Source organism: Phocoena phocoena, chromosome 2 (genome assembly GCF_963924675.1).
Source record: "Phocoena phocoena chromosome 2, mPhoPho1.1, whole genome shotgun sequence".
Lineage (NCBI taxonomy): Eukaryota > Metazoa > Chordata > Mammalia > Artiodactyla > Phocoenidae > Phocoena > Phocoena phocoena.
In genome coordinates, this window is record NC_089220.1 from 108,105,109 (window position 1) to 108,129,786 (window position 24,678).

General features: G+C 53.0%; 1 protein-coding gene across 1 annotated transcript in view; it reads right to left on the reverse strand.

The window, feature by feature from the left end:
- IGDCC3 (immunoglobulin superfamily DCC subclass member 3) overlaps positions 1 to 21,909 on the reverse strand; it is a 40,941-nt gene extending 19,032 nt beyond the window's left edge. Inside the window, exons 1-2 of the mRNA XM_065871736.1 lie at positions 21,819 to 21,909; positions 19,247 to 19,552 (exon numbers count right to left, since the gene is read on the reverse strand). Coding sequence (XP_065727808.1) covers positions 19,247 to 19,552; positions 21,819 to 21,909 — 397 coding nt within the window. The remainder of the gene's footprint in view (positions 1 to 19,246; positions 19,553 to 21,818) is intronic.
- Positions 21,910 to 24,678: the final 2,769 nt, after the last annotated feature.

The following is a 24,678-nucleotide window of genomic DNA, read 5'->3' on the forward strand; positions in this document are numbered from 1 at the left end:
GACCGGTGTGAAGTGATACCTCACTGTAGTTTTTTTTTTTTTTTTTTGCGGTACGTGGGCCTCTCACTGTCGCGGCCTCTCCCGTTGCGGAGCACAGGCTCTGGACACACAGGCTCAGTGGCCATGGCTCACGGGCCCAGCCGCTCCACAGCATGTGGGATATTCCCGGACCGGGGCACGAACCCGTGTCCCCTGCAATGGCAGGCGGACTCTCAACCACTGCGCCACCAGGGAAGCCCCTCACTATAGTTTCGATTTGCATTTCTCTGATAATTAGTGATGCTGAACATCTTTTCATGGGCCTCTTGGCCATCTGTATGTCTTCTTTGGTGAAATGTCTATTTGGGTCTCCTACTCATTTTTTGATTGGGTTGTTTGTTTTTTTTTGATATTGAGCTGTTTGTGTGTTTTGGAGATTAATCTTTTGTCCGTTGCTTCATTTGCAAATATTTTCTCCCATTCTGAGGGTTGTCTTTTTGTCTTGTTTATGGTTTCCTTCGCTGTGCAAAAGCTTTTAAGTTTAATTATGTCCCATTTGCTTATTTTTGTTTTTATTTTCATTACTCTAGGCGGTGGGTCATAAAAGATCTTGCTGTGATTTATGACTTAGCCATAAAAAGGAACAAAATTGGGTCATTTGTAGAGATGTGGATGGACCTAGATTCTGTCATACAGAGTGAAGTCAGAAAGAGAAAAACAAATATTGCATATTAACACATGTATGTGGAATCTAGAAAAATAGTACAGATGAACTTATTTCCAGGGCAGGAATAGAGATACAGATGTAGAGAACAGACTTGTGGACACACACAGCGGGGGAAGGAGAGGGTGGGATGAACTGGGAGATTAGGTTTGACATAAATACACTACCATGTGTATAATAGACAGCTAGTGGGAACCTACTGTAGAGCTCAGGGAGCTCAGCTCGGTGCTCTGTGATGACCTAGATGGGTGGGATGGAGTTGTGGGGGGGAGGGAGGTCCAAGAGGGAGGGGATATAGGTATGCATATAGCTGATTCACTTCATTGTACAGCAGAAACTCACACAACGTTGTAAAGCCATTATACTCCAATTAAAAAAAGAGCTTTCTCTTAAATTCAAAGGAATCACCACACCCACCCCTAACCTCTCCCTTTTCCTGTGCCTCTTATTAACAACCTCATCATGCACCAACTACCCAAGCTAAAACAAACCAAGGTGTCACTGCCTCATCCGTCTCCCTCTCCCCCACAGCTAACTGGTCACCAAATCCTGGTCTAACCTCCCTTTTCCCTCCCATTGCCTTGGCTTAGGCTCTTATCACTCTCAACTGTTTCTGTAATAGCTTCCCCTCTCCAGCCTTCCCACTTCCAGTGCTCTCTCCCTCCTCTTCTTCCTCCATCCTGAAGCCATAATTATCTTCCTGAATATCCAATATGATCATTAAACATGTTTGGTGGTTCTCCATTGCCTTGAATCAAGGTACTCTCCTTGGGATGGCATTCAAGGTCTCCATTATTAGGTCCTGATTCATACTTCCAGCTCCAAATGCAGCTAATTCTCTCTTCATGTGATTTGTACTTTGACTGTGTGAGACAAGTTTGCCTTCCCTAGACATATCATAGATGGTCATGCTTATATTCCTTTACTTCTGCTGTGCCCTTTGCCTGGAACTCTTTTGCCAGTTTCTCTACTAGCACCCCACCTTCCACATCCCCCAAAGGAAGCAGAATTAATTCCTGCCTCGAATGTGTTGCCTTGTGCCTCTCTCCTAGCTCTTATCAGACTTTATTAAATCAGTTGCTCACACATCAATCGCCTACTAGTAGCCTACGATGAGTCCCTTACCAGCACAGAACAGTCTAATTTACCTTTCTACCTCCAGCACCTAGAACAAATACTAGGTAAATAATAAGTCCTCATTAACTGTGTCCTGAATGCTGGCTTTAAGGATCATATGGTCTTGGGGATCATTCCCCATTATCTTCTCTTCCACCCAAGTCCCCATCCTACCGCAATTCATTGCCTATGGTGGGCAAGTTACTTCCTCTCCTTGAGTCTCAACTTCTTCAATGAAATGAAGGACTTGGACCAAGCACCCGTTACCCACTTCTCAAACTTGACTGTGTATCAGAATAACCTAGGGCGCTGGGTAACAATGCAGATTTCCGGACTCCACTCCCTTGGTCTGGCGTGGTGCCCTGGAACCTATATTTCTGTGAAAGCGCAGGAGGCTGCCTCATAATGCACGGCCAGAATCGGGAACTCCTGGCCTGGCAGGTTCTCGAGAACCCTGATCTCGCCTCGGGCTCCAGCATCCGACGAGGGCAGATTCTCAGCCCAGCACCCGCCTGCACACCCCCCACACCCCCCGCGAGCAACGGGGCCGGCTAGTCCAGGCAGTGTGACTCCGATGCCAGCAGGCGCAGAGCGGGCGGCGGGGCGGGTGGAGGAGCATGTGGGAGCCCGGCCCCCGCGGGGCCCCAGTGCAGGCATTCGGCTGCCGGGCGGGGTCAGGGCCCTGAGAGCCGCTCGCTCGGCGGCAGGAGTAAGTGGGACCATCTGCTCCACTCCGCAGAGGTCATCGCTTTGTGTCAAGCTCCCATCCCCCCCCCCGCTCCTCCCCCACCTTCCCCTCTTTGCCCTTTGACTCCCGGGACTCCAAAGAAAAAAGCACTTGAGGTCCTGATGAAAGTGGGAGTGTGATGGGGAGCGACGACGGCCGCCGGAGCTCGGGGCCCGCGCAGGGCCGGGCCTGCCCCGAAGGAGAGCGCGGCGGGCGGCTGCGGGACGAGGAGGACCGGCCGCGTCCCGTCCGCGGGGCCCGGGCCCGAGCCGGCGGCGCGGCTCCCGAGGGAGGCGGCGCCGGTTCCCACAGCCGGCCGGGCCGCCGGGCCCCTTTGAAGTGGCCGCAGCTGCACACCCCGACCCGCGGCTAATCCCCGCCGACGCGGGCGTCCTCGCCCCCCCGCATAGCAATAGTGTCCGCGCTGAATGGCGCTGGCTAATTACCTCGCTCGCACCGCCGCGGGTGAATGAGAGAATCCGGCATTGTGCGCGGCGAATGGAGAAAATAAGACAGCCATTGTCCTCGCAAGCCAAACGAGGGTTTGATGTCGCTGGGGCGAGCGAGGCACCATTTCCCGCCACCCCCTCCCCCCGGCGGGGGCAAATTCCCCGGCTGGGCCCGGGTCCGGGAGGACGGGGCTGGCCCAGAGAAACTGAGGAAGCAGGTCCGGTCTCCCCGGGAAAGAATCCCTCCGCCTCCCATGGAAGCCCGGCGGGCGGACACATGACAGCCCGGGGCGCCCCTCTCCACCAGCAGATTCTTAGCGGCACCTACTGCGGTCGCCCGGTTCTGTGCCCGACTTAGAAAAAAAAAAAAAAACAGCAAAAAAAACAGGCACGGCCCTGCCTTCGACAGCCTAATTAGATTTCGTTGGGAACACATGGAACAATCGGAGGAGCCGGGGATTTGTATCCCTCAGTGCTCAACTGTGTGCCACCAGCTGAAAGGGCTGGAGAAGTTCAGAGAATGGCTGGGAGAGATGTGAGGAGAGGAACAAGACCCAGAAAAGAACGGGCAGGAAGATGGGGAGCTGTGGGGAGCCTGGACTGGGGAAGGGACTGGCACCTTGGATAATTTGGACCTCCCCTTTCCAACCATTTCCCTCTTCTGGGAGGAAGAGGGAAATGGTTGGAAAGGGGAGGTCCAAATTATCCAAGGTCTGCAGAGCCAGGTTTCAGGATTCGGAGGTAATGTCGGAAGCACGGAGGCCACTGTTTTGATCCAAGAAAGGTCCCGATGAGAATGGTGGATGGAAAGGTAAGATTGGAGTTCCAACCACTTGCCTATGGAAGCCGACTCATTATCAGGAACCGGACTAGCCTCAGGCATTTCCTTTTTTTCCTGTATAAGGATGTGAGGGGCTCAGCTTAGAAATCAGCACTAAAGGAAATCACGATGCACATAGACAAGCTGATGATCACACTGTTTATGCATTCAACAGTTTCTGTGCCTTATCAGGCTGCCTTCTCTTCAGGGTCACCACCAAGTAAGGTTGCTTTTTGGTGGGGCGGGAAGAGGAGATTACATCCTTCAAGATCAGGAGGTGTCATCTTTCTGTCCCTCAGAGTACTCAGCTCAGAGGCAGGTAGGTATAGGACAGGTGCTCTTGGAGATGTGCTGATTTGAGAACTGACCTGCTTTAATATCCTTCAGTTCCAGTATCCTTTTCCTGGAAGCACATACTTCCTAATCCCTTCTGATGGGCTCTTAGACTATTTCTGCCTAAAGGAGGAATGTCATACATAAGATCCAATGTTCTATCAGGCTTCTCAAGTGATAAAAAGGTCTGTTGCTCAGATCAACAGTAGGCTGTTGGGCTGACCCAGTAGCCCTTAGCTAGCACCGCTTACGATGCATATTACAGTAGAGCTCTTTCTGAGGCAGCAATCTTTTCTAACGTTCTAATGTCCATGTTACCACGACTAGATTATAAGCCCTTTGTGGTCAGCCCATAACTAGAGTCTGAAACAGGACCATCCATCCATCCATCCATTTATCAGAGAATAAAATTAAAGAATGGATAACACATAACACTTGTTCAGGGACTAAACATCAGCCAAAATGGTTCCTTGTTTTGACTGATCAACCACATTTAACATTACCTAGCACTGGTTGTAACAGTGATACATGAAAAGCATGCTTTTTCAAAGGAGAGAAAAATCTAAGTATAGGTCATTGTTTTTCTAACCCAACTCTGAATCAGGGTTTAATTTAACCCTGGTCATAACCTCCAATATGATCATAATGTTTTTCTTTATAATTCTCCTAAATCTGCGTCTTAGAGCCATATTCTGCCGAAGGCTCTAGAATCTTAAGCCCACTTGGCGTCCCAGCACCTGCTGCTGCTGAACTACTCCCCTGCTTAGGCCCTTCTGCCTACTTAGTTGATCTGCCTAGTTAGTTGGTTTAAAGAACTCCAAAACAAAACAAAAAGATAAAGCGGAGGATGTGGTAGATGTAGGAAGCCTGGAGCCCCACCAATCTGACTTTTCTCTTTCCCCCATCTCCAGCCCTTGAGCCCCCTCCACAGACCCAAGGACCCTTAGGAATGATGCTTAAAGTCCCCTCATCTAGAGAAAAGAAAGGGCTTATCCAAGGAAGCAACAGCTAGTTGGTAGTAATCAGAGATCATTCTAATGCTATACAGGCAACTAGCTTCATTTTACAAGACTAAAATGACCATTCAAACAGAAACTACAAGTATAATTGTTATTATGTATTACTATACGTGTGTCTTTATGGTTTGTCCAGATTTCAACAAGAGTGCCTGAATGTCTAATCCCCAGAAAATTGTACTTTGGAAATGATCCTCTATTCATAAAACATGAGGAGCCTCCAGGCCCAAATTAGAGATTCAATACTTTTAACTAAAAAAGTGCTTTTTTTTAAAGGAAGCCTGTTTCTCCTCGCATCTCTTCTTTCCCCAAACCCAAGACCATAAGTAACTTTAAAAATAATGCTCCATGGGTGACTATTTTGATAAGAAGATAATGAGTATAATAATGAGAGTGTGTTTTTTCTCCTCTTATCCATTCCCACAGCAACATGCATTCACAGGATGCTCTGATTTATCATGGTTATGACTTTTCAAGATAACAGGAAGGTAGGCATGTATATGCAGGTGTAGTCCTTCCAAAGAGGATGCACATGAAGCTCGAGGGAAGAGGGACACTTCCCAGCATGGAACTGGCCTGTTAGCTATTCCAGGGGTGAGGCCAATGGTCTGGCATCCTGGGACTTTCTATAGCTTTCCTGGAAGGGTGTTCCACCCTGAGGTGACTGAGTACCAGCAGCCACCTCTCCTGGGGTGGCACACCGGGATCTGAACTCACCAGGCCAACCCCTTCCCATTCAGCACTCAGTCATAGCACCTGCAGCTCAGTCCAGTCCCAATCCTCCCCCAAGTGGTCAGCAGTGCGACCCTGGAAGGGAACAGAATAGGGAGATAGGGGTGCCTTTTTTTTTTTTTTTTCGGTACGTGGGCCTCTCACTGTTGTGGCCTCTCCTGTTGCAGAGCACAGGCTCCGGACGCACAGGCTCAGCGGCCATGGCTCACGGGCCCAGCCACTCCACGGCATGTGGGATCCTCCCGGACCGGGGCACGAACCCGCGTCCCCTGCATCGGCAGGTGGACTCTCAACCACTGCGCCACCAGGGAAGCCCAGGGGTGCCTTTTAAGACTAGAAGAAGCTGGATTAGGAGACTCAGGATACAGTTAGATGCAGACATGGCTGCTCTCAGCTCCTGACAGTAGGGACTCGGAAACCTTCGGAGACTGGTTTAGGTGAAACCACCCAGTAGGCCCTTGAGTAATATCTGACTCAGTTTTACCTGCCCTCCCCCAAGTCCAGGCTGTTGAGCTCCAGAGGATGGGTGTTCCTATCCTCCTTTTCATATGCCCACAGCTCCCCATTCTCACCCTCCCCAGGCACCAACTCCAGGCCAAGCCATGTGTTCAGCGCTGAGGATGCACAGAGGACCTATAGCCCCTCCTGCCAAGGACTGTGCAGACCAGTGGAACAAGCTATATACTCACTGTCCCAGAACAGACCAGTGTCTTCTGGTTCTCCCCACCCCAAAAAAGCAAAGCTGGGCATACAGCTCAATGAATCCTTCTTGAATTGATGTAATAAAAGCTATATAGCTTTATTTCAGGAAAGCCTTGATCCCATCAACCTCACGCTTACCAGCCTTGCTTGTAATAATCTTGATTTTGTCACAGATGGGAAAATGATTTGAGAAGCAAAATCAGAAACACAGGAGAGCAGGAATAACAAACAGGCTCAATCCTGAGGCTCATTCTATGTAATATCATTATTGGTCTTCTGATATAGTGGAATCAAGAATATTCTAACCCAATCTTCAAGTGGGACTAATTTAGACAGGGTTTTCTCTAAGGTACCAGAGGTCTGGAATACAATTTTAAGAGACCTCAAAACAATTAGGGTGGGCTTCCCTGGTGGCGCAGTGGTTGAGAGTCTGCCTGCCAATGCAGGGGACAGGGGTTCGAGTCCTGGTCTGGGAAGATCCCACATGCCACGGAGCAACTAGGCCCGTGAGCCACAACTACTGAGCCTGCGCGTCTGGAGCTTGTGCTCCGCAACCAAAGAGGCCGCGACAGTGAGAGGCCCGTGCACCACAATGAAAAGTGGCCCCCACTTGCCGCAACTAGAGAAAGCCCTCGCACAGAAACGAAGACCCAACACAGCCAAAAATAAAATAAATAAATAAATAAAAAGATGCCTCTCTTTAAAAAAAAAAAACAATTAGGGTGAGGGGAATTACTGCAGAAAGAAGGTGACATTCCATATAAGCTGGGATATAAAAGGCAAAACAAAGATAACCCACGAGGGGGTGGGGGGCGAGGTGAGGAAAAAACAAGCCAGATGTGAAGATGGCAGAAGAAGATCCAAGAATTGTTTATCACAAGCCAAATACTGGGTTTCAGTTTTCTAAGATCCTGGCTCTGAAGTTAGAGCCCAAATCCCATTTGGCCAATCAGCACATTGGAAAGAGCATCTGACCGCTTTCAGTCCCAGTTCTGTACACCCAGGACTTGGGTCAAGGCCCTCTCTCTGGATCTCAGCTTCCACAGCAGTGATGTTAGAAACATGGGCAAGAGGCTGGGGGAGAGGGGGTGTAGGGTCAGGGTGAATCAGCAAAACCTGGAAAGCTCCCCTCTCCCCATTCCTGCCTGCCCCTGGGTGAGTGCACTCCCAAGCACTGTGAGGGCGACAAGCACCCATCTCTGTTCAGTCTGCCATTCTATGAAGGCTCTGGGACCTGCTCTGCTTCCTTTCCCTAGTAGAGCTTGCCTGTTCAAAGGTTTGCCCACAAACTTTTGTCCATCTCCCGCCCCATGTCAGAAATCCCTGGCCTATACCCCAAGCCAATTGGGAGGAAGGGGTCTGGGAACCCGAGACCTCCACTCTCCGGTTCCATTTTGCTCCCCAAGACCAGCTGGAGGCCACCAGTTAGTGGGAGCCAGTTCCCGAGTTACCAGGTGAAGCCTGGGGAAATAGTGACCCCGAGGCACCATGCTGGAGCTCCAGCGAGGACACACGCGCATTCGCAGGCCACAGATACTATGCACTTGCACACGCATACACGTTCTCACAGCCACAGACACAGGGGGCTTGGTGACCTGACAGCTCAGAGACAGCGCAGCGCGGTAAGGTTAATAGAATGCGCATCGATTCTGCCGCGTGTTGGCCAGCCGAGCCAGCCGGGCCCCCTGGAGAAGCAGCCTCGCTTGGTGCTGGAGGTGGGGGGCACCCCTCTTCCCCGACGCAAGAGAGAGGGGTCGTTTTTCGGAGTCCGGCTACCACCAGCCCCCACCCCCGGTCCACTCTCTTCCCACCGTGCTCTCCCCAGGGCGGAGAGCCAGTCCCTGCGAAGGATGGGCGAGCACGCTGCCACACCCGGCCTGGGCTGTGAGGACCCTGCCGGCCACTTCGGATACGTGCGCTGCCGGGAGCCAGGCGGGCGGCGACCGGGCGGGGGGAGCAACACAGGGTGAGGATGACAAGAGAGCTTTGCTGCAGAACTTTGATCCCGATATTTCAAAAAGGAGGAGGCCAAGCCCAGCGCAGGAGAGAGGGGAGTGGGAGAGGGAGATGGAGGAGAGAGCTAGAGCCAGCCTGGGGACAGGTAGAGAGGAGAGCCAGGGAGGAGGGAACTGGGTTCAAGACAAAACAAGTCAGTGTCTCAGCATTTTAGACGCGGGAAGGGACTTTAGGAACCTTGCAATCTGGTCCTCTCCACACTACCTTCCACCTATGGGGAAACTGAGGTCCAGGAAGGTGAACTTTGGATTTTGTGGGTCCCAAGTCACACAGGGATGAGTTGAATATTTACATATTAAAATTAGCTTCTTGTTGAAGTGGGAGCCAAGGAGGGCACGGAAGTAATGATGGTGTCAATGTCAAGTCCAGGCTCCTCCCATGACCCTCAGTCAATAATGGTGAGGCCAGAAGAGATGTCCCCTCCAAACCAGTCTAAGTCAGGAAACTCCCGTAAAGTCCGGTCTCCAAGACTCAGCCCTCCCCCTAGCTTCTCTGCCCTGCTGACACCAATGCCCTCTGAAGCCTGAACAAAGGGTGCCTCCACTGGTGGATGGGGGGCATAACCCTACATTCTACAAATGCCCGGACCCTCCTCATCCTCTCGCCTTTGAAAGACGGGCAGGGCAGTGCTCCCTCCCATTTCCCACCAAGACAAACTGAGGCCCAACAGCTTTAAGGGAAGGAGGAAACTTGAACCCAGAGCCAGTCGTCAGTGCAAGTCTATCTGCATCTCACACTGGCTCCAGCTCCCTGAGGGTGTCTGTAGTCCCACCACAGTCTCACAGCGAGAGCAAGCGGGGTTTTATTACAGGTAGGGTTTGGGGATGAATTCTAGGTTGTCCTTGATTTCCCCCCACACAAGTGCCGTCTTTGCAGACACCATTCCAGGTGGGAAAGGGCTAGGTGGGGAGGATGACACGGAGGCAGGTCCATGGTAGGCAGGGCCACAGGCCAGGGCATATGCCCCATGGAATTAGCAGCACCCAAACCAAGAGCCTTCAGGTAGGGATGGGGGCAGGAACCAGGACCTAGCCCAGAAGTCAGGTTGCCGAGAGTGAGGGTGAAGAAACGCTGAGCACCCAGGGCTGCTGTTGGATCCCAAGAGGGTCTGGTCTGCTGCTCCCTCCCCCACCCCCATTCCTGGTTCTCACCCAGAAACCCAAAGTCTGCCCTGTTCTAGGGACCCCAGCCGCAACTGCCCATTCCCCTTGCCAGTAAGGCCCTGTGCCCTCCCAGCAGGCACAGCCTGCCCTCCCCGCGGTGCTGCTGGGTTTACCATGAAGCCCGCCATCCAATACATTGTTCAGTGGGGCCAGGGGAGCAAGGGCCTCACACAGACCCCTCACCCAGGTCGGGGTTGTGGCAGAATCTCCCAGGCACCACAGCAGGCAGGGACTGTGGTCGGGGTGGGGACCACAGAACTCCACGAGGTCTTAAGCCAGCTTGCCCAGGCAAGGGGACAGCACAAGGACAGTCAGCAGCCTGGCTCCTGCATCCTCCAGGCTGTTTAGTCTCTTCCCTACTACCCGGCCCCCACCTCCAGAACCCCCGGGGAGAAGGATCCTTCCCCGAGCCACACCAGTTCCTCTCCTGTGATTTGTTCTGAATTTTCAAACAAAGAGTAATTATGACAGATGTGGAGCAATCAGCGTCATTATGTGGGAAACAAGAAAGGGAAAGGGAGCTGAGGGGGGCCTCGGGGGGTGGCGGGGAACGTGTCTTTCCTGTGTCTTTCCTCCTGGAAAGATGTAACTCCCACCTCTATCTCAAGCTCCCCAGTACCCTCCCAGCTTCCTCTCCTGCTGGGAACCCGTACCCAGCCACTCTGCCCAGCCTCACAGGTAGGACAAGACTTCTCTCTGCAGAGCATTCCAGCCTAACTGCCCTCCAGACTCTCCGCAGGCCTCCCGCAGCAGCTGGGGCTGGGGGCATGTAGCCCCGTCTGGCACACCCGGAAGTGGCTCCCACTTTGGCCAGGGTTCTAAGCTGTTCTCTGTTCCCAACGCTCTGGCACACCCACCCTGCATGTGCCCAGGTACCTGACTCTATTTCTGAGGCAAAAATACTGATTATGTTCTCAAGGGACTCACCCCCACTAAGGACACTCAGGCCACTGAATTTGGGGTCAGGTGGACCGGGTTTCAAACGCAGCTTCTCTACTTACTGTGTACCCTTGGGCAAGTTAATTCACCATTCTGGGCTTCTGTTTACTCATTTGTGAAATGACTAGTAATAGGGCTAGTAAAATAGGACTAGTAACACTACCAATGGAAATGCCGTGGGAATTAAGTAAATTAACACACAGAGAGGGCTTAGGACGGTGCAGCCGCATATAACTAGGACCACTCACTCCCACTACTACTGGTTAGTTCATCACCAGCACCAGCACTTAGGTAGCCCTCGAACCACTCAGCTCAGCATACGGGGTGCTTTGGAAACTCAGGCGCTCTCTGAAATATGCCACGGATGTCAGAAGCCCATACCCGAGATCTGCTGGCTAACACTCACATACAGAACTACAACCACAGACAGAGCCTGGGGTAGGGCAGGACACACACAAAAAATGGAAATATATGTGCCAGTCTGTCCTGGAGGGGATATAAAAAGATTTCCCCCTTCCCCAACCAGAGAGCAGTGAGGCACTGGGCAAGGCAAGAGGCACAAGGGATTCTCTAACCTGCCCAGGCTGGAGGACCAATCACATCCTTGGGCAGGTTACCCCCTTGGGGCCTCAGTTTTCAAGTCTGTAAAATGAGAAGGTGGGACCAGCTGAGCTCCAAAGTGTCCCCTGTAGTCTGGATGCCTGTGATTCTACTTAGAGGCTGGGAGGACCTCCCAGGTCCTAGACGAACCAGGAATTTTAGGATTCTTTTGCTGTAGCCTGCAACTCAGTGAAAGGGCTAGAACTTGGTTCTCTCTCCTCCTCCCCTCCATTTAGGTGGTCTGGTCTCCATCTGCCCACCCCAAGTCCCTGGGGCCTCTTGCTAGTCCCCCCCTCACATTCCAATGGCCTTGGGGGCAGCAGCCAGACCAGAAAGTCCAGTTCCTGCCCATTATCACTGCTCGTATCTGCACTGCAACCCAACACCAGCATTCCAGAGAGCAGCCCGGGGGCTGCCCCCACCCACCCACTGTGGTCAGTGTCCGGGCTCAGAGACAGGCCCCGAGCAGGGGCCAGTGTTCTCAGATTCCTCTCCGGGAAGGTGTGCCCCCAGGGAGACTCCGACTTGCTGGGAAGGCCCCAGACCCCTTCCTTCGGGGTCTTCTTTGAACCTCACCCCCTCAGACTCTCCTCTTCCTATCTCTTTGCTCTATGCTGAAGCCTGAGCTCACCTACTTTTGCTCCTGAAACACAGGTATCTCCCTCCAAGCGCAGAAGAGGATGGTGGACGCAGGAATTGGAATTGCTACAACTGGAGAAAGAGGCAGGAGGAAGGACAGAACAATAAAGAGAGCCGGAGAGAGGAAGACGGTAGGGCCGGAGAAATGAGGACTGAGGAGTGATAAAGACAGAGACCCTGAACATGGCCTCACAGGAAGGCAGAGGTGGGGCAGAGTGTGGGAGTGTCAAAGACTCAGGAGCCCCGAGACTAAGATCCAGAGAAGAGATGGAGAGTGTGAGCTGGAGCCCTCTGCCTGAATCAGGTGGCGCTGGCCTGGATTAAGCCCATACTCCCACCCCCTCCATCTCCCTGTGGTCTGGGGTCTGGCCTGCAGCTCCTCCTTGCTCGCCCCTCTTCAGGCCCTTGCTGGGCACCTGCCTTTCCACTTTCCCTGGGTCACAATGTCATCTGTCCAGTCACCCCTCTTTAGGAAGCTCCCGGGACTGCTCCCATCCATAGAGGTCACTCTCTTTTCTGCTCCTCCCTTGCATTTGAAGGCAGTCACAAAGGGTTAGCCTTTCTTGGAACAGGGTGAACAAAGTTGGGGGCAGGGGAAGCGAGCTCAGAAATCAAAGAACGGTCCTTTGGTGGGGAGGTGGGGGGTTTGGGGCAGGGGAGGGAGGATGGAGGATGGAGCAGCCCTGGCCAGCAGGCTCGGATTGCAGCCAGATTGCTGGCATTCGTCTAATGAGTAAGAAAACTATGGCCTAGACTCCCCAGAGGTACTATGGCCGGGCCCACATGCCCGTCATGTAAGCCCCACGCTCCACCAGTGACCTAAGGCTTTTCCTCCCTCCTCCCTCACTTCAGCTGCAGGACTTAATAGAATTATCTACCACTCCCTCTTGCCCTGCACCAGTTCTGTCCACTCTAGATCTCTAGCCTGCTCACACTGCTCAAGGGAGGAGGGATTCCCGCAGGAGACTCCTTTGAGGAGAGCTGGACCCCAATCGTAAGCCCCGTGCACCTCCTTCAGCACACACCTGTATGCTCAGGTGCCCACAGAGGCCCACGTGGCAATATACACACACACTACTGGTCTCTACATTTCTTGTTGCAACAAGGCTACGGCCAGAGATCTTAGGGAGGCATGGGTTAGTTACACAGGCAGACATTTTTGGAATCACTTGGTCCAGTTTAAACAGACAGCAGTGAGCTGTTTGGTTTTCCATCCTGCGTGCCCTTCTGTTCTACTTTTATTGAAGGCTGTGTTGAACAACCTTCAAGCTGCTGTGAAAAGTCTCTCTGACACACACACACACACACACACACACACACACACACACACACACACGGCTGCAGGGACTTTGGAGAGGAGAGGGAAAGGCAATTCAAGAAGGCCAGAAGTGAAAAAGTCCTTTCTCCCTGGGGGTGGGGAGGGAATAGGGGTCTAAGGGGGGCTGGGGGCCTGTTTCATTTGCAGGCTGCAAATGCCTCTCCTATTCACCGGCCCACATTCCCAGCCAAGGCGCCCGGCCACGGACAATGCCGGAACAGGAACAGAGAAGATTTGCACATTGTGTTCAAGGGGCCAGCTGGCTGCCTGCGACAGTGGAGCCAAGGTGTGGGAACCAGAAGATTTCGACTTCCACACTCAAGTCCTGCTGGTGGGGTGAGGGGCGGTCCTCCCCCCACAGTTGGGGCCAGTGGGCCTGGGGACACAGCCTTCATCCAGCCAGGGAATAAAGTCCAAGGCAGGAGATCCCGAGGCCCAGGCATGAGGGCTACCAAGCAATTTGGTCTCTGATTCGCACCCCATCTGGTGAGGAAGAGAGAGTCTCAGCTCCTCTAGAGATAAACACACAGCAGCCGCCACCCCATGATTTTGCTCCGAGTGTGTTATGTTCCCCTGCCGATCCTCCCCGTTCACAAGCTTCTGTTCCTATGAGCTATGCTATCAATTATGAGGTCGGGAGAAACAGAGAGAAAGCAAAAGAGAAGCTGAGAGAGACAGAGCTTTGCACCCAGAAGGCCACATGTTCATTTAGTTTTTACCAAGCTCCACAGGCAGGGGATGTGAGAAATACAAAAGGAAGAGAAGCCCCTTAGGAGCTTAAAATCTAGTTAAGGAGACAGATGGACTATCTAGCCACAAAACAGTTACTTAACAATGCAAGCAGCCCTCACTGAGAGGAGGGCTGAGCCTGAATGCCACAGACCACAAGTACTCCCCGCCTTAGGAGCGGGGAGAAGAAATTACTCTAAACTAAGTGGTCTTTGGGGAGGGATCGGGTAAGGGACGGAATAGACTGGGAAAAGGCTCAGGGAAGGCAGGCATGTCCCAAGGACTGACTGGATGGAAAGGAAGCCTTAATACGGTAGAGCAGAGATGAACCTTGGTCCAACTGCTCAATATTACAATGAGGAAAGCAAAGTCCAGAGAGGGTGAGTGACTTGCCCAGAGCCACAGAGGACTCCTTGTGTCCAGGCAAGGCCCTTTCCATCACACCTCACAGCTTCTCAGGAACACCAAATGGGGTTGGTCTGTGGAGTACTGACTGGCAGGGAGAAGGCCCCGACCCTCACCCATTTGCACCTACCTCTGCGCCACAGCATACTTATGGGTGACCCGCCTGGCGTGAGAGAAGGCCTTGTCGTGGCCACTCACTCATCACACCGGCAGCACCTCAGCTGCAGCGCCTGCTTCCTGCTCTAATGGGTAGGCAGACGCGTGCAAGGGGCAGAGAGGAGACTTCCTCAGGGTTACTTTGGCTGAGCTGCCCCTCAAGGGGGAAAGAAAAGCTTGGGTGACAAAGGCCTCCAGGTGACAAAGGCTTCCAGGGTTACCAGCCATTGTGCCAGGAACCGCTTCCCTACACATCCCACTGTCTACACTGAGGCCCTCCGGGGTCCCCTCACACAAGCTGTACCACCCAGCAGCTCCAGCCCAAAGTTTTCCCAACCCCCCACCCCAGACCTGGTTCCACAGACCTATGCCCAGACCCCGCCCCCAGATCCGCACAAGCATGGGTCTTGCTGCTGAAAGAGATTCCAGAGTCGTTGGTTAAACTTCCCTCCCTCAGACAGGCTAAGAATGATTCAGCCTTTAGGAGGGGGTGACTGAGGGCCTGAGACGTAGGTGACTTACTGGGCTGGAGACAGCAGGGGACTAGAATTGGACTTCCACTCTTCTCACCACACTGCGCTCCCTCTTTCTAGGAGTCGGGCTCACCAGTGCCTTCCTGGAACCATCACATCTAAAGGAGCTCAGAGCTTCACATTTCTCACCTCTGTTACCTCCCCGGGATAATGACAGTATCTAAGGAACACTTTCTACGTACCCTGCTCTATGCTAAGTTCTTAGGCGTATTCTCATAGGTCATCCTCATAGCATTCCTCCTTGGTAAGTATTATTTCCTCCAATTTAAGGATGAGGAAACTGAGACTCAGAGAGTCCAGTTTCCCAAGTCCCTCCAGCTGGGGGTGTGTTTGCCTCCACAGCCCACCCTCATAACCATTGTTGGGTACCCCAATCAGGATGGCCCCAGGCTGCTGGGAAGGCATTCCTGGCTCTTTGAGAGCCCTGCCTGCACTGGAACAGGCTGGTCCTCATCCTAAATTAGCGCTCAATACCTAGCACTAACAGTAATACTTAATGAGCATTTCCTAGAGGCCAAGTCCTGTGCCAGGTGCTTTCCATCCATCACCTCATTTAATCGTCAGACGGCCCTGATAGGCTGATGGGATTATGCTCATTCTTTTCAGATGACAGCACAAAGACTCAAGAGAATTAAAAGTAACTCTTGCTAAGGACGCATCGTCAGTGAGTGGCAGAGCTGGGGTTCAGACCCACCTAGGTGCGGCCCTGAAGCCCATATTCTACGGACTTCACTGTGCTGCCCACAGACCCACCCACCCCCACCAGTGATTCTGACATGGGAGGGGGCTCTCCTCCGCACCTGTGGGCCAGCATCATTGGCATTGCCTGGGATCTCGTTAGACCTGCAGAACCCCAGGCCTTGGCCTAGACCTACTGATTCACAATCTGAATTTTATCAAGATCCCCAGGTAACTCACAGGCATACTAAAGTCTGAGAAGTCCTGATCTAGATCATCTAGCTCCAGTTTCCCATGGGGCCTGAGACCAAGAACTGAGGCCAGGAAGTGAGAGGCAGGAAATGAGGGCATCTGCCTGAGGAGAGTTGGGGGTGGGTCTCCCTCCCAATCATCCCCCCTCCTCGTAGCTAGCCCATCCCTCTTTGGAGTCATCCAGGCACACAGACCTCAACAGGTGTGAGTGAATGCATGTTCCCACTGGATCGGGTGACCCACATGCCCTTCCTGGAGCCCCTCCAGAGGGATGGCAGAGGGTCTCACAGGACAGCCAAGCTTCAGACGATGCTCAGAGGCTTGGGAGAATCCCCAGGCCCTCCCACGAAGGGGTTAAAACAGAACAGGTCGTACTCTGGCTCCAATAATTCTACTCCTTGAGAGATTTCCCTAGAGTACTCCCTAACTGAATCTCAGCGCGGGAGAAAGCTGGGGTGCTGGGAGCGGATTCAGGCAGTCTGCTATTGCTGGCAACATGAGTGGAATCACCTTTAAATGAAGAAAAAGGTATTGACTCCATTACCGAGCACCTCCTCTGTGCCAGGCAAAGCATGGGGTGTGTTAGTCCTTACAACCATCCTACAAAGTAGGATTATATGCACATTTCACATATTGGTGAGGAAACTGGGCCACGGAGAGATTAACTTGTCCAGGGTCTCATCCTTAACAAGTGTCTCGATTTTCAGCCCCCAAACTATAAACACATGGAACGGCAAGGCAGAGAAACCAGACGTGCTGGAAGCACGAGTGTTCCTAGGACCCTGAGCCACTCTGTCCTAAAAAGGAGATACTTTGAACTAAAGCCCCCATGGAATCAGCCTGTAGTCTAGCCCATCCTGGGCAGGCCATCTTTCCATGACAGCATCCGAGCCCACTGGGATGGGAGAGGGGGCATTCCCAGCCATCGGCCTCTGGCCCAGAGCTTGGATGCCCCAGCAGACCTGCCCACACTCACCTGGACCCCTAGCTGCCTCACTGGGGTAGTCCACTGGGTGGACTGTGTGTCTGTGAGGGGTGCTTAGCATACCCCCGCCCTATCAGCCCCTGTAGAGCAGGCAGGAGAATCAGGGGCTCTGGAGGGCACCTCACACCTTTTCAGAAGGCACCCTCCCATGTCACACAACATCTGCCCTGCCTGCGGGCATGCGGGCAGGGAGTTATTACCAGAGGAGAAAACCCGGGCAGCTAATCAGCTTTGGAGGTTCCTAGGGACATCAGCCTATGAAGTGAGAAAAGGGGATTCAGCCACCCGGTTGCTTGGTATCCAAGCATTCCCCATGGGGCCACAAGCCTTGTGGGGGAGAGAGACCGCATCAGACTGCCCGTGTTTGGAGGCAAACCCCCAGCTGTCCCCAGGACCCCAAAGGATTAACCAAGCTGACCTCGCCCACTGGCCCTTCCCCCAGTCAGAGCCCACAGCTCACTTTTCTTATACTGTTAGGAGTTTAAGGAAGCCAAACATCTTGAAGGTATTACCACTTACAGAAAAGCACATTTACAATTAGCTATATATAAACACCTGGGGACTCATCTCCCAGAATTCTAGGCTGGTGATGCAGGGGCCATCTAACTTTCAATGTGGACCCAAGCCAGGGAGCAGCTCCCTGAGAAGTCTCTTCTCTCCCGCCCGAAAATCTTCCTCGGGTCCCTACACTCCGTCCACGCTTCTCTTCCTCACACCCAGCCATCTGCTCAGAAGCTGCACCAGCCTTCCCCTACACCGCCAGGAGGACCGGGGGATGAGGGGTCGCTGAGCCAGAAGTGATTCAGTCTCAAGGTCCAGGGTTGCCTCCCAGAGAGCTCCATATGGGGGCTTGGACGAGCCTTCCTTAGAACAAAGGGGCATCTTAAACCCAACTAGACGGCTCCTGCCTCAGAATGATTCATCACTCACCAGCCGTTCAGAGCAACTGTGCAAATGCCCTCAGAGCCAGGAAGAAACTTGTCAGTGATCAGATGGGGAAGAGGCAGCGTGCCACAGGAGTTAAGTGGGACTGTGCAGGGTTCAGAATACCTAGACTGCAGTCCTGGCTCCTCTGCTCACCAGAATGTCACAGATTCCCCTAAATCTCAGTTTTTCCATCTGTAAAAGAGGGATGATAACTGCCTATCTTCCAGTGTCATCACGATGACTAAATGAGATAATTCATGTAAAGCACTTAGGCAGGGAGCCCAGTATGCAGCAACTGCTTTATAAGTATTAGCTAAAATGATTACCAACCAAAGTTAAAGCAACTCCTTTAAGGAACACCCAGCACAAGCAAAGCACAAGTCTAGAGCGGAAACACCTCTTCTCTCCCAATCTAAAAAGCACATCAAATATCAAGTCACCACAATGTACACTTTAAAAATCTTATAATTTTATTGTCAATTACACCTCAATAAAATAAAATAAAGCTGAAATTTTTAAAGAAGTACACCAGCAGGAAGGTGAGTGGGAGTAATGTCATCATTGTGTTAACCCTGAAATTATTCTATCATATTTTTTGTAAAGCAAATTGTTGACAAGCTTCAGAATGTCATCACTGGTACAGTGAGGTTTTATTCTACCCAAAAGGTTTGAAAGTCAGCACGTAATGAAAAATTGCATGTAACCAAAATTACCCTTCAAAAATCTCTTAAAGGGCTTCCCTGGTGGCACAGTGGTTGAGAGTCCGCCTGCCGGTGCAGGAGACGCGGGTTCGTGCCCCGGTCTGGGAAGATCCCACATGCCGCGGAGCGGCTGGGCCCGTAAGCCATGGCCGCCGAGCCTGCACGTCCAGAGCCTGTGCTCCACAACGGGGAGAGGCCACAGCAGTGAGAGGCCCGCGTACCGCAAAGGAAAAAAAAAAAACCATCTCTTAAATTACCCCCAAAGTATGACAACTGTTTATATTTAAACACAAAAATCATACTCAATAGACTGGGATGCTCACAATATACAGGCATATGGAAACTAAGACACACTGACCCAAGAACTGGATGAAGCTTGCTGTCTCTCTCTCCCTCTTCCCACAACAGTGTCTGGCTACATTCTTGTCAAATTGCATTCCAATCAGTTAAATGAGTATAAGATATAATTCCACCACCGCAAATTACTGCTATGCCCCTCTCAACTGACCCATGCTGAGAAATTAGGGCTCCAGAAGCTGCATCAGATGGAACTGCTCCCTCTATCCCCCCATGGCCTGGAAAAAAAAAAGTAAGGGCACCCACTTACTTGCAGCCTGGATTCGAGCCTTCCGGCTGACCACCAGCCCAAAGCGGTTCTGAGCCACACACTCATAGTCCCCCTCGTCTGAAGGGCTGCCTCCTCCATCCAGCAGGAAGTGGCGGATCATCAACGACCCATTGGCCAGCACGGTGGAGTGGGTACTCTCGGGCAGCTCCACCCCATTCTTCCTCCAGGTGATTCGCACTGGAGGGGTCCCCTCCACCTTGCAGCCCAGCACTACAGGCTGCCCAGGGACTGCAACATCATCGCTTGGCTCCACAGCAAATGCCAGTTCGGCGGAGTGGCCGAGACCTGCATCAGGCGGGGGAGATGAGAGGAAAAGGAGAGGTTAGTGTGGAATGAGCAGACACAGGTGTTCCAAGTTCTCTGGATCTGTGTACCCCATCCCCATCATTCTGTGATGTTACTAGGAATCTCTATTAATATATAGACCTTTGTGCATCTCATGCAGTATAGTTACTTAATCAACATACCATCTCAGAGAGATGGATATTGTTTCTACCATCTTTTTTTTTATTTGTATCTTTTACAGAAAAGGAAACAGAAACCCAGAGATGTTAAGCAACTTGTCGGAGGCCTCAGAGTTAACAGCTGCAAATCTGGGATCTAAAAGCAACACTGATTCCAATACAGCCGCTGCCACTTCTGTGGTCACCCTGGTTAAGCACTGAAGCCTCACAGACTTTCAGGGTGTGACCTCAGGTAAAGTATTCAACCTCTCCGGGCTTCTCGGCCCTCGTCCGTTTAAATCAGGAACAACAATATGGCTTGCGTTGTAGGGTTGTTAAATATGACTAACAGACTCAAAGGTACTGCACTATGAAAAATTAAAATTTCTAAACAAATATAAAGTTGAGATAGTAATAAATCACTGTTTCATTTTGCTGGCAAAACCATCTGAGGCCTGGTCCAATGCCTGGCAGGGAGAAAGGTGTGTGGGCCCAGTACCGGGTACAGGCTAGGCGATGGTCCAGCTCCACTGCCCCACCCCTAGGATGCTCTGGGTTTTGGTTGCTTTGCTTGTTTTGCCTTTGTCATAGGAGGATGAGGGATACCAAACATCTACTCAGATTTCCCAAAATTTAGAAAGAGGGAGGTTCCTACAACCTCTACTCCCAGCAACCTCTTCACTCCTGCAGAATAGGAAAGAACTGGAAGAGGAGGGGAAAGAAGAGAAGGGAGAAGAGGGTGGTCAGGGAATCCGAAGAAGCCGGAGAGGAAGGACAAGAGCTCCAATCCCAGGCATGATGCCGAGTCTCCGACTTCTCAAGCGAGCAACTTACCAGACCAGTTACAACTTCACTCCAGGAGGAATGAACCCACCTGGGCTGAAAAGGCATCCACAGACCCCTCCTCACATTTCCAGGGAACTAGCGATCCGGGAGCTGGCCCGTCCCTAACAGACCAGCGCCCTCCCTGGCTGGGGGGAGATGGGGCGGCGGGTGGGGAGAAAGAAGGTGGAAGGCTGGGGTTAGGGGCGTTTCCCCCACTCTCAGGGATAGGTAATTCGTATTTTAAGACATTTGAGGGTCACGCCCCTTCAAATCTCTACCCATCTTTACCAGGAACTGCGTTTCAGCAGCCTCAGTTCTCCACCCCAAGCCCAGTTACAGCAACTGGGGGATAAAGTTTCTCCTAGAGGCGGCCGCGATACTCCGCTTCTCCGAGCTAAGAGGGGAGAGAATACTGCCCAGAGGAGTGTCTGTTGAGAACTTGGGGTGGGAGGGGAAGGGACTAGATTTGTGCCCCTCTCCCGTGAGATGGGCCCGTTACAGCCACTGAGGGAACAGGATGGTGGTGACGGAGCTCCGGGCGGCAAAGCCGGCAAACCCCGAGCTCTGCGTGTGCACCCTCCGGGGCAGGGCGGGCACGTGAGCATCCCCGCCGTTCGCTAGCCCTCGGTCGGCTTCTCTCCCCGCTTCCTCAGCTCGCGGGGTGTCTCTCGGGTTTCTCCCTCCCCACGCGCGGCCCGCCGGGAATCTTCCTCCTCCTCCTCCTCCTCGTCCTCGGTCTCTCCCTCGCACTCCGCGTCCCAGTCCCGGCTCCAAATCCACGACGTGCTCTCCGCCCAGCGCAGCCCGCTGGGTCCCGGCCTCCGCCCCCGGGGTCTGCCGCCTGCTGCCTCGGCCGCCTCGCGCCACTCTGTGCCCACCCCTGGGCTCCAAGCACCCCAGCGCGCCCCCTCGGACGGGCCTCAGCCCTGTGGTCTCCCATGGCTCGTTTCCCCCTCTCCCCAACTCCAGCCTGCCTGCCGAGCTCCTGCTTTGCCGCGCTCCTTGCTCCTCAGTCCGGGCTCAGGCACTGCCCTGAGTCCTGGAGACGCAGCGGACGGAATGCCGGTCTCTCTTAGGGGGGCTCCATCCTCAGCATTCCCCTGCCGCCCCCGGCAACCCGGCCTCAGCGCCCCGTCCCGTTCGCCTCCCCTTCTCGGGCAAGTCCCTCAGACCCGCAGGTCCGCGCCGCTCTCCCCGGGTCCGCCCCTCGCGCCCGCTTACTCCCTTCTCGCCCTTCCCGGGGCTCGGTCCTCAGCCGCCGGCTCGCGGGCGCCCTAGCTCACCGTCGCTCGGCGCGGGCAGCAGCAGCAACAGCAGCAGAGGCAGCAGGAGCCGGGGCCGGCAGCACGGGGGCGCGGCGCGCGGAGCAGCCATGGGGTTCGCGGTCCGCTCGGCTCGGCGACGCGCGGCTCTGGGGCCTCTCGCGGCTCACAGCGTCCCGCGGGGCCGGCGCCGGGGCCGAGGCCGGGGCTCCGGCCGGGGCCGAGGCCGGGCGGCTGGGGGCTGGGGCCACATGCCTGCCTAGGAGCGCCGGGGGCGCAGGGGGAGCACGGCCGCTTGCGCCATCTTGCACCCACCCCGGCGATCTGTCAGCCTCGCCCGGGGTGCGCGCTCCGCACTCGCACCGCCCGCGCCCGCCCCTCCCTCTTCCCGCCGCCCGCCGCCCCCCCCTTCCCTCCCCTCCCGGTCCCCTCCCCCAGCCCCCTCTCCCCGGAGGCCCGGTCTGGGGAACAAAAGAGCCGGCGAGCGCTTTAAGCGGCCGGACATTCCCGGCTGCGCGGCGGACGCGCCCCCTGCGCTTTGAACTGGGGCCGGAGCGGCGGGCGCCGTCCTGAGCTGCAGCCCCGTACCCCTCCCCCGCGGACCAGCCCCGGACTTGGGGGCGACTGGGGAAGTGGAGACCCAGCGGACCGCCGAATGGGTCTGGGCTGCGGAGAAACCCGCAAAGCTGTGGGATTCCCTCTGACCCACTCTTTCTGCTGCGCCCTCCTGCACCGTGTCCAAGTCTATATTGTCGAGATAATTCCCTAAAAGCTGCACAAAGTTGTCAAAGATTCGGTTTTCCTTTGGTTTCCGGTCCTTCCAACCAAAGGCTAGGACGTTTAGCTGCAAGACTGGCCTCTTCAGACTGAAGAGTTCTGGCGCTTGGGTGGACAGAGGTAGGAGAAGTGGGAAGGCAGCTTCATCCCGGGCCCTGGGAGAGCGGAACCAACAGGACAACGAGAACACTTAAGTGACCCGGTTCCGATGTTCTGCACGCTGTTTAGACCCGCAAACCCAGGCAGTCACTCTTGGAACTCATCTGAGAGAGAATCATATCGCCCCTGCTCACTCATAGGGAAATTTAAAGAACACAGGTCATGACAAATAGCCTGGTAACTGGGAAAGCATATTGAAAGTTAAAATTCCCAGTAACATTTCTATGCCACAAAGAAGACTCAAGGTTTCATGTCAGAGAACATAAAAGGAGACAGCATCAGTCTCAGGTAAGAAGTGTTATGGAAGATAGGCATGCCTCTTAGGACATACATCCCCATGCTGGCCCTCAGAGATCTTCAGTCTCGGCCACTCACTATTAAATGATCTTCTGTTGAGTCCAGCATGATGTGCTAGTCCATCAAAATTACTGAGCATCTACTAAGTTCAAGGGGCAGGAGGCTTAAAGAGAGTAGTCTCTGCCTCACTCAGCTATTGGCATTGGACTGGTCTGGGAGAGGAGTAATTACATCTCTTTTTCGATACCAACTCCGGAATCTTGGAGCAGGAATGTTAACCATATATAAAACTAACTTTGGTGCAGATGAGTAAGGAAAAGGCCTCCAGAAATCAGATAAGTTTACTAGTGATGGGGTTTGTGCAGCCCAGGGACTCCTTACTCTGTAGTAGCAACTGGAAGGTGAGCTTGAGAGGCAGGACTTGAGACACACGAGCAAGCAGTAGGGCAGTAGGAGGCAATGGAGAAAATCAGGGTCGGGCACACACCGAAGCTCCAAACCAATCTCATTATGAGGAAGGGCAGGAATGATGAGCTTCTATTGGCCATAGGAAAGGGAGGGGAGGTGGGGGGCCCTCCCGTGGGCCCAAAGTCCTGGAACTCCCTCCTGCAGGGCTTGAATTCTCAACAACTCCTTCTTGGCTTGTCCTAGACTCAGGAGAGGTCAAATTGGTGTCCTGGGATGCTGTCATTTTAAATTCATTTTGACAAGTGTTTAATTCTTCTTTATCACAACGCTTGCTCTGAGAGTGATATGCAAATAATGGCTATTCTCCTGCATGCAAAATGTGCAGTATCTCTCCCTATGATCTGTCAATTAACTTGGGGCTGGCTCACTAGCCACTTTGGGGGTGGTCCTGGGCAGGGCAGCCTCTGGCTCTTGGTTCCCTGCAGTAGAAAAGCAACCACACTCCAGGCACTGTAAAGATCTTAACAGACCAGCTGCCAGCTGTGATCCTGAGATGTGTGTGGTGTGTAAGTGTGGAGTTCGGTGTGGGACTCTTGTGCTTAGGTTTGAGTTTATGGACACAAGGGTGTTTGTGAAGGTGACAGTGCATGTAGGATGGGTCTCTGAGCTTGTAGGCACAGTGCCCACATGTGTGAACATGCAGCCATGGGCAATTTTGGAGACCAGAGTTAACAAAGAAGAGTTGTTGAGCCCAAATCTCCAGAGTTGGTGGTTCACTCCTCCCTTGCACCCAAGATAGTTAAAAAATGTGTGTCCAGATGGAAAGAGATCCCGGAAGAGCCTAAAAGAGTGTCATCAAAGAAAGCATCTTTCCTAAGTTTAGGTGCTTTTCTGAAGTGCCTGTTGAGGTAGGGAGATGGTTCAGTTCGTTTTTGTTTTTGTTTTTTTGGTGGGGAGGGTTCCTATCCTAGGATTCTGAGTAACCCGTTCTCTTTTAAAATTTTATTTTATTGAAGTATACTTGATGTACAATATTATATGTTACAGGTGTACAATACAGGGATTCATCATTTTTAAAGGTTATACTCCATTTATAGTTATAACTATATTCCCTGTGTTGCACAATATATCCTTGTAGCTTATTTTATACCTAGCAGTTTGTACCTGTTAACCCCCTACCCCTATCTTGCCCCTTCCGCTTCCTCTCCCCACTGGTAACTTCTAGTTTACTCTCTCTGTC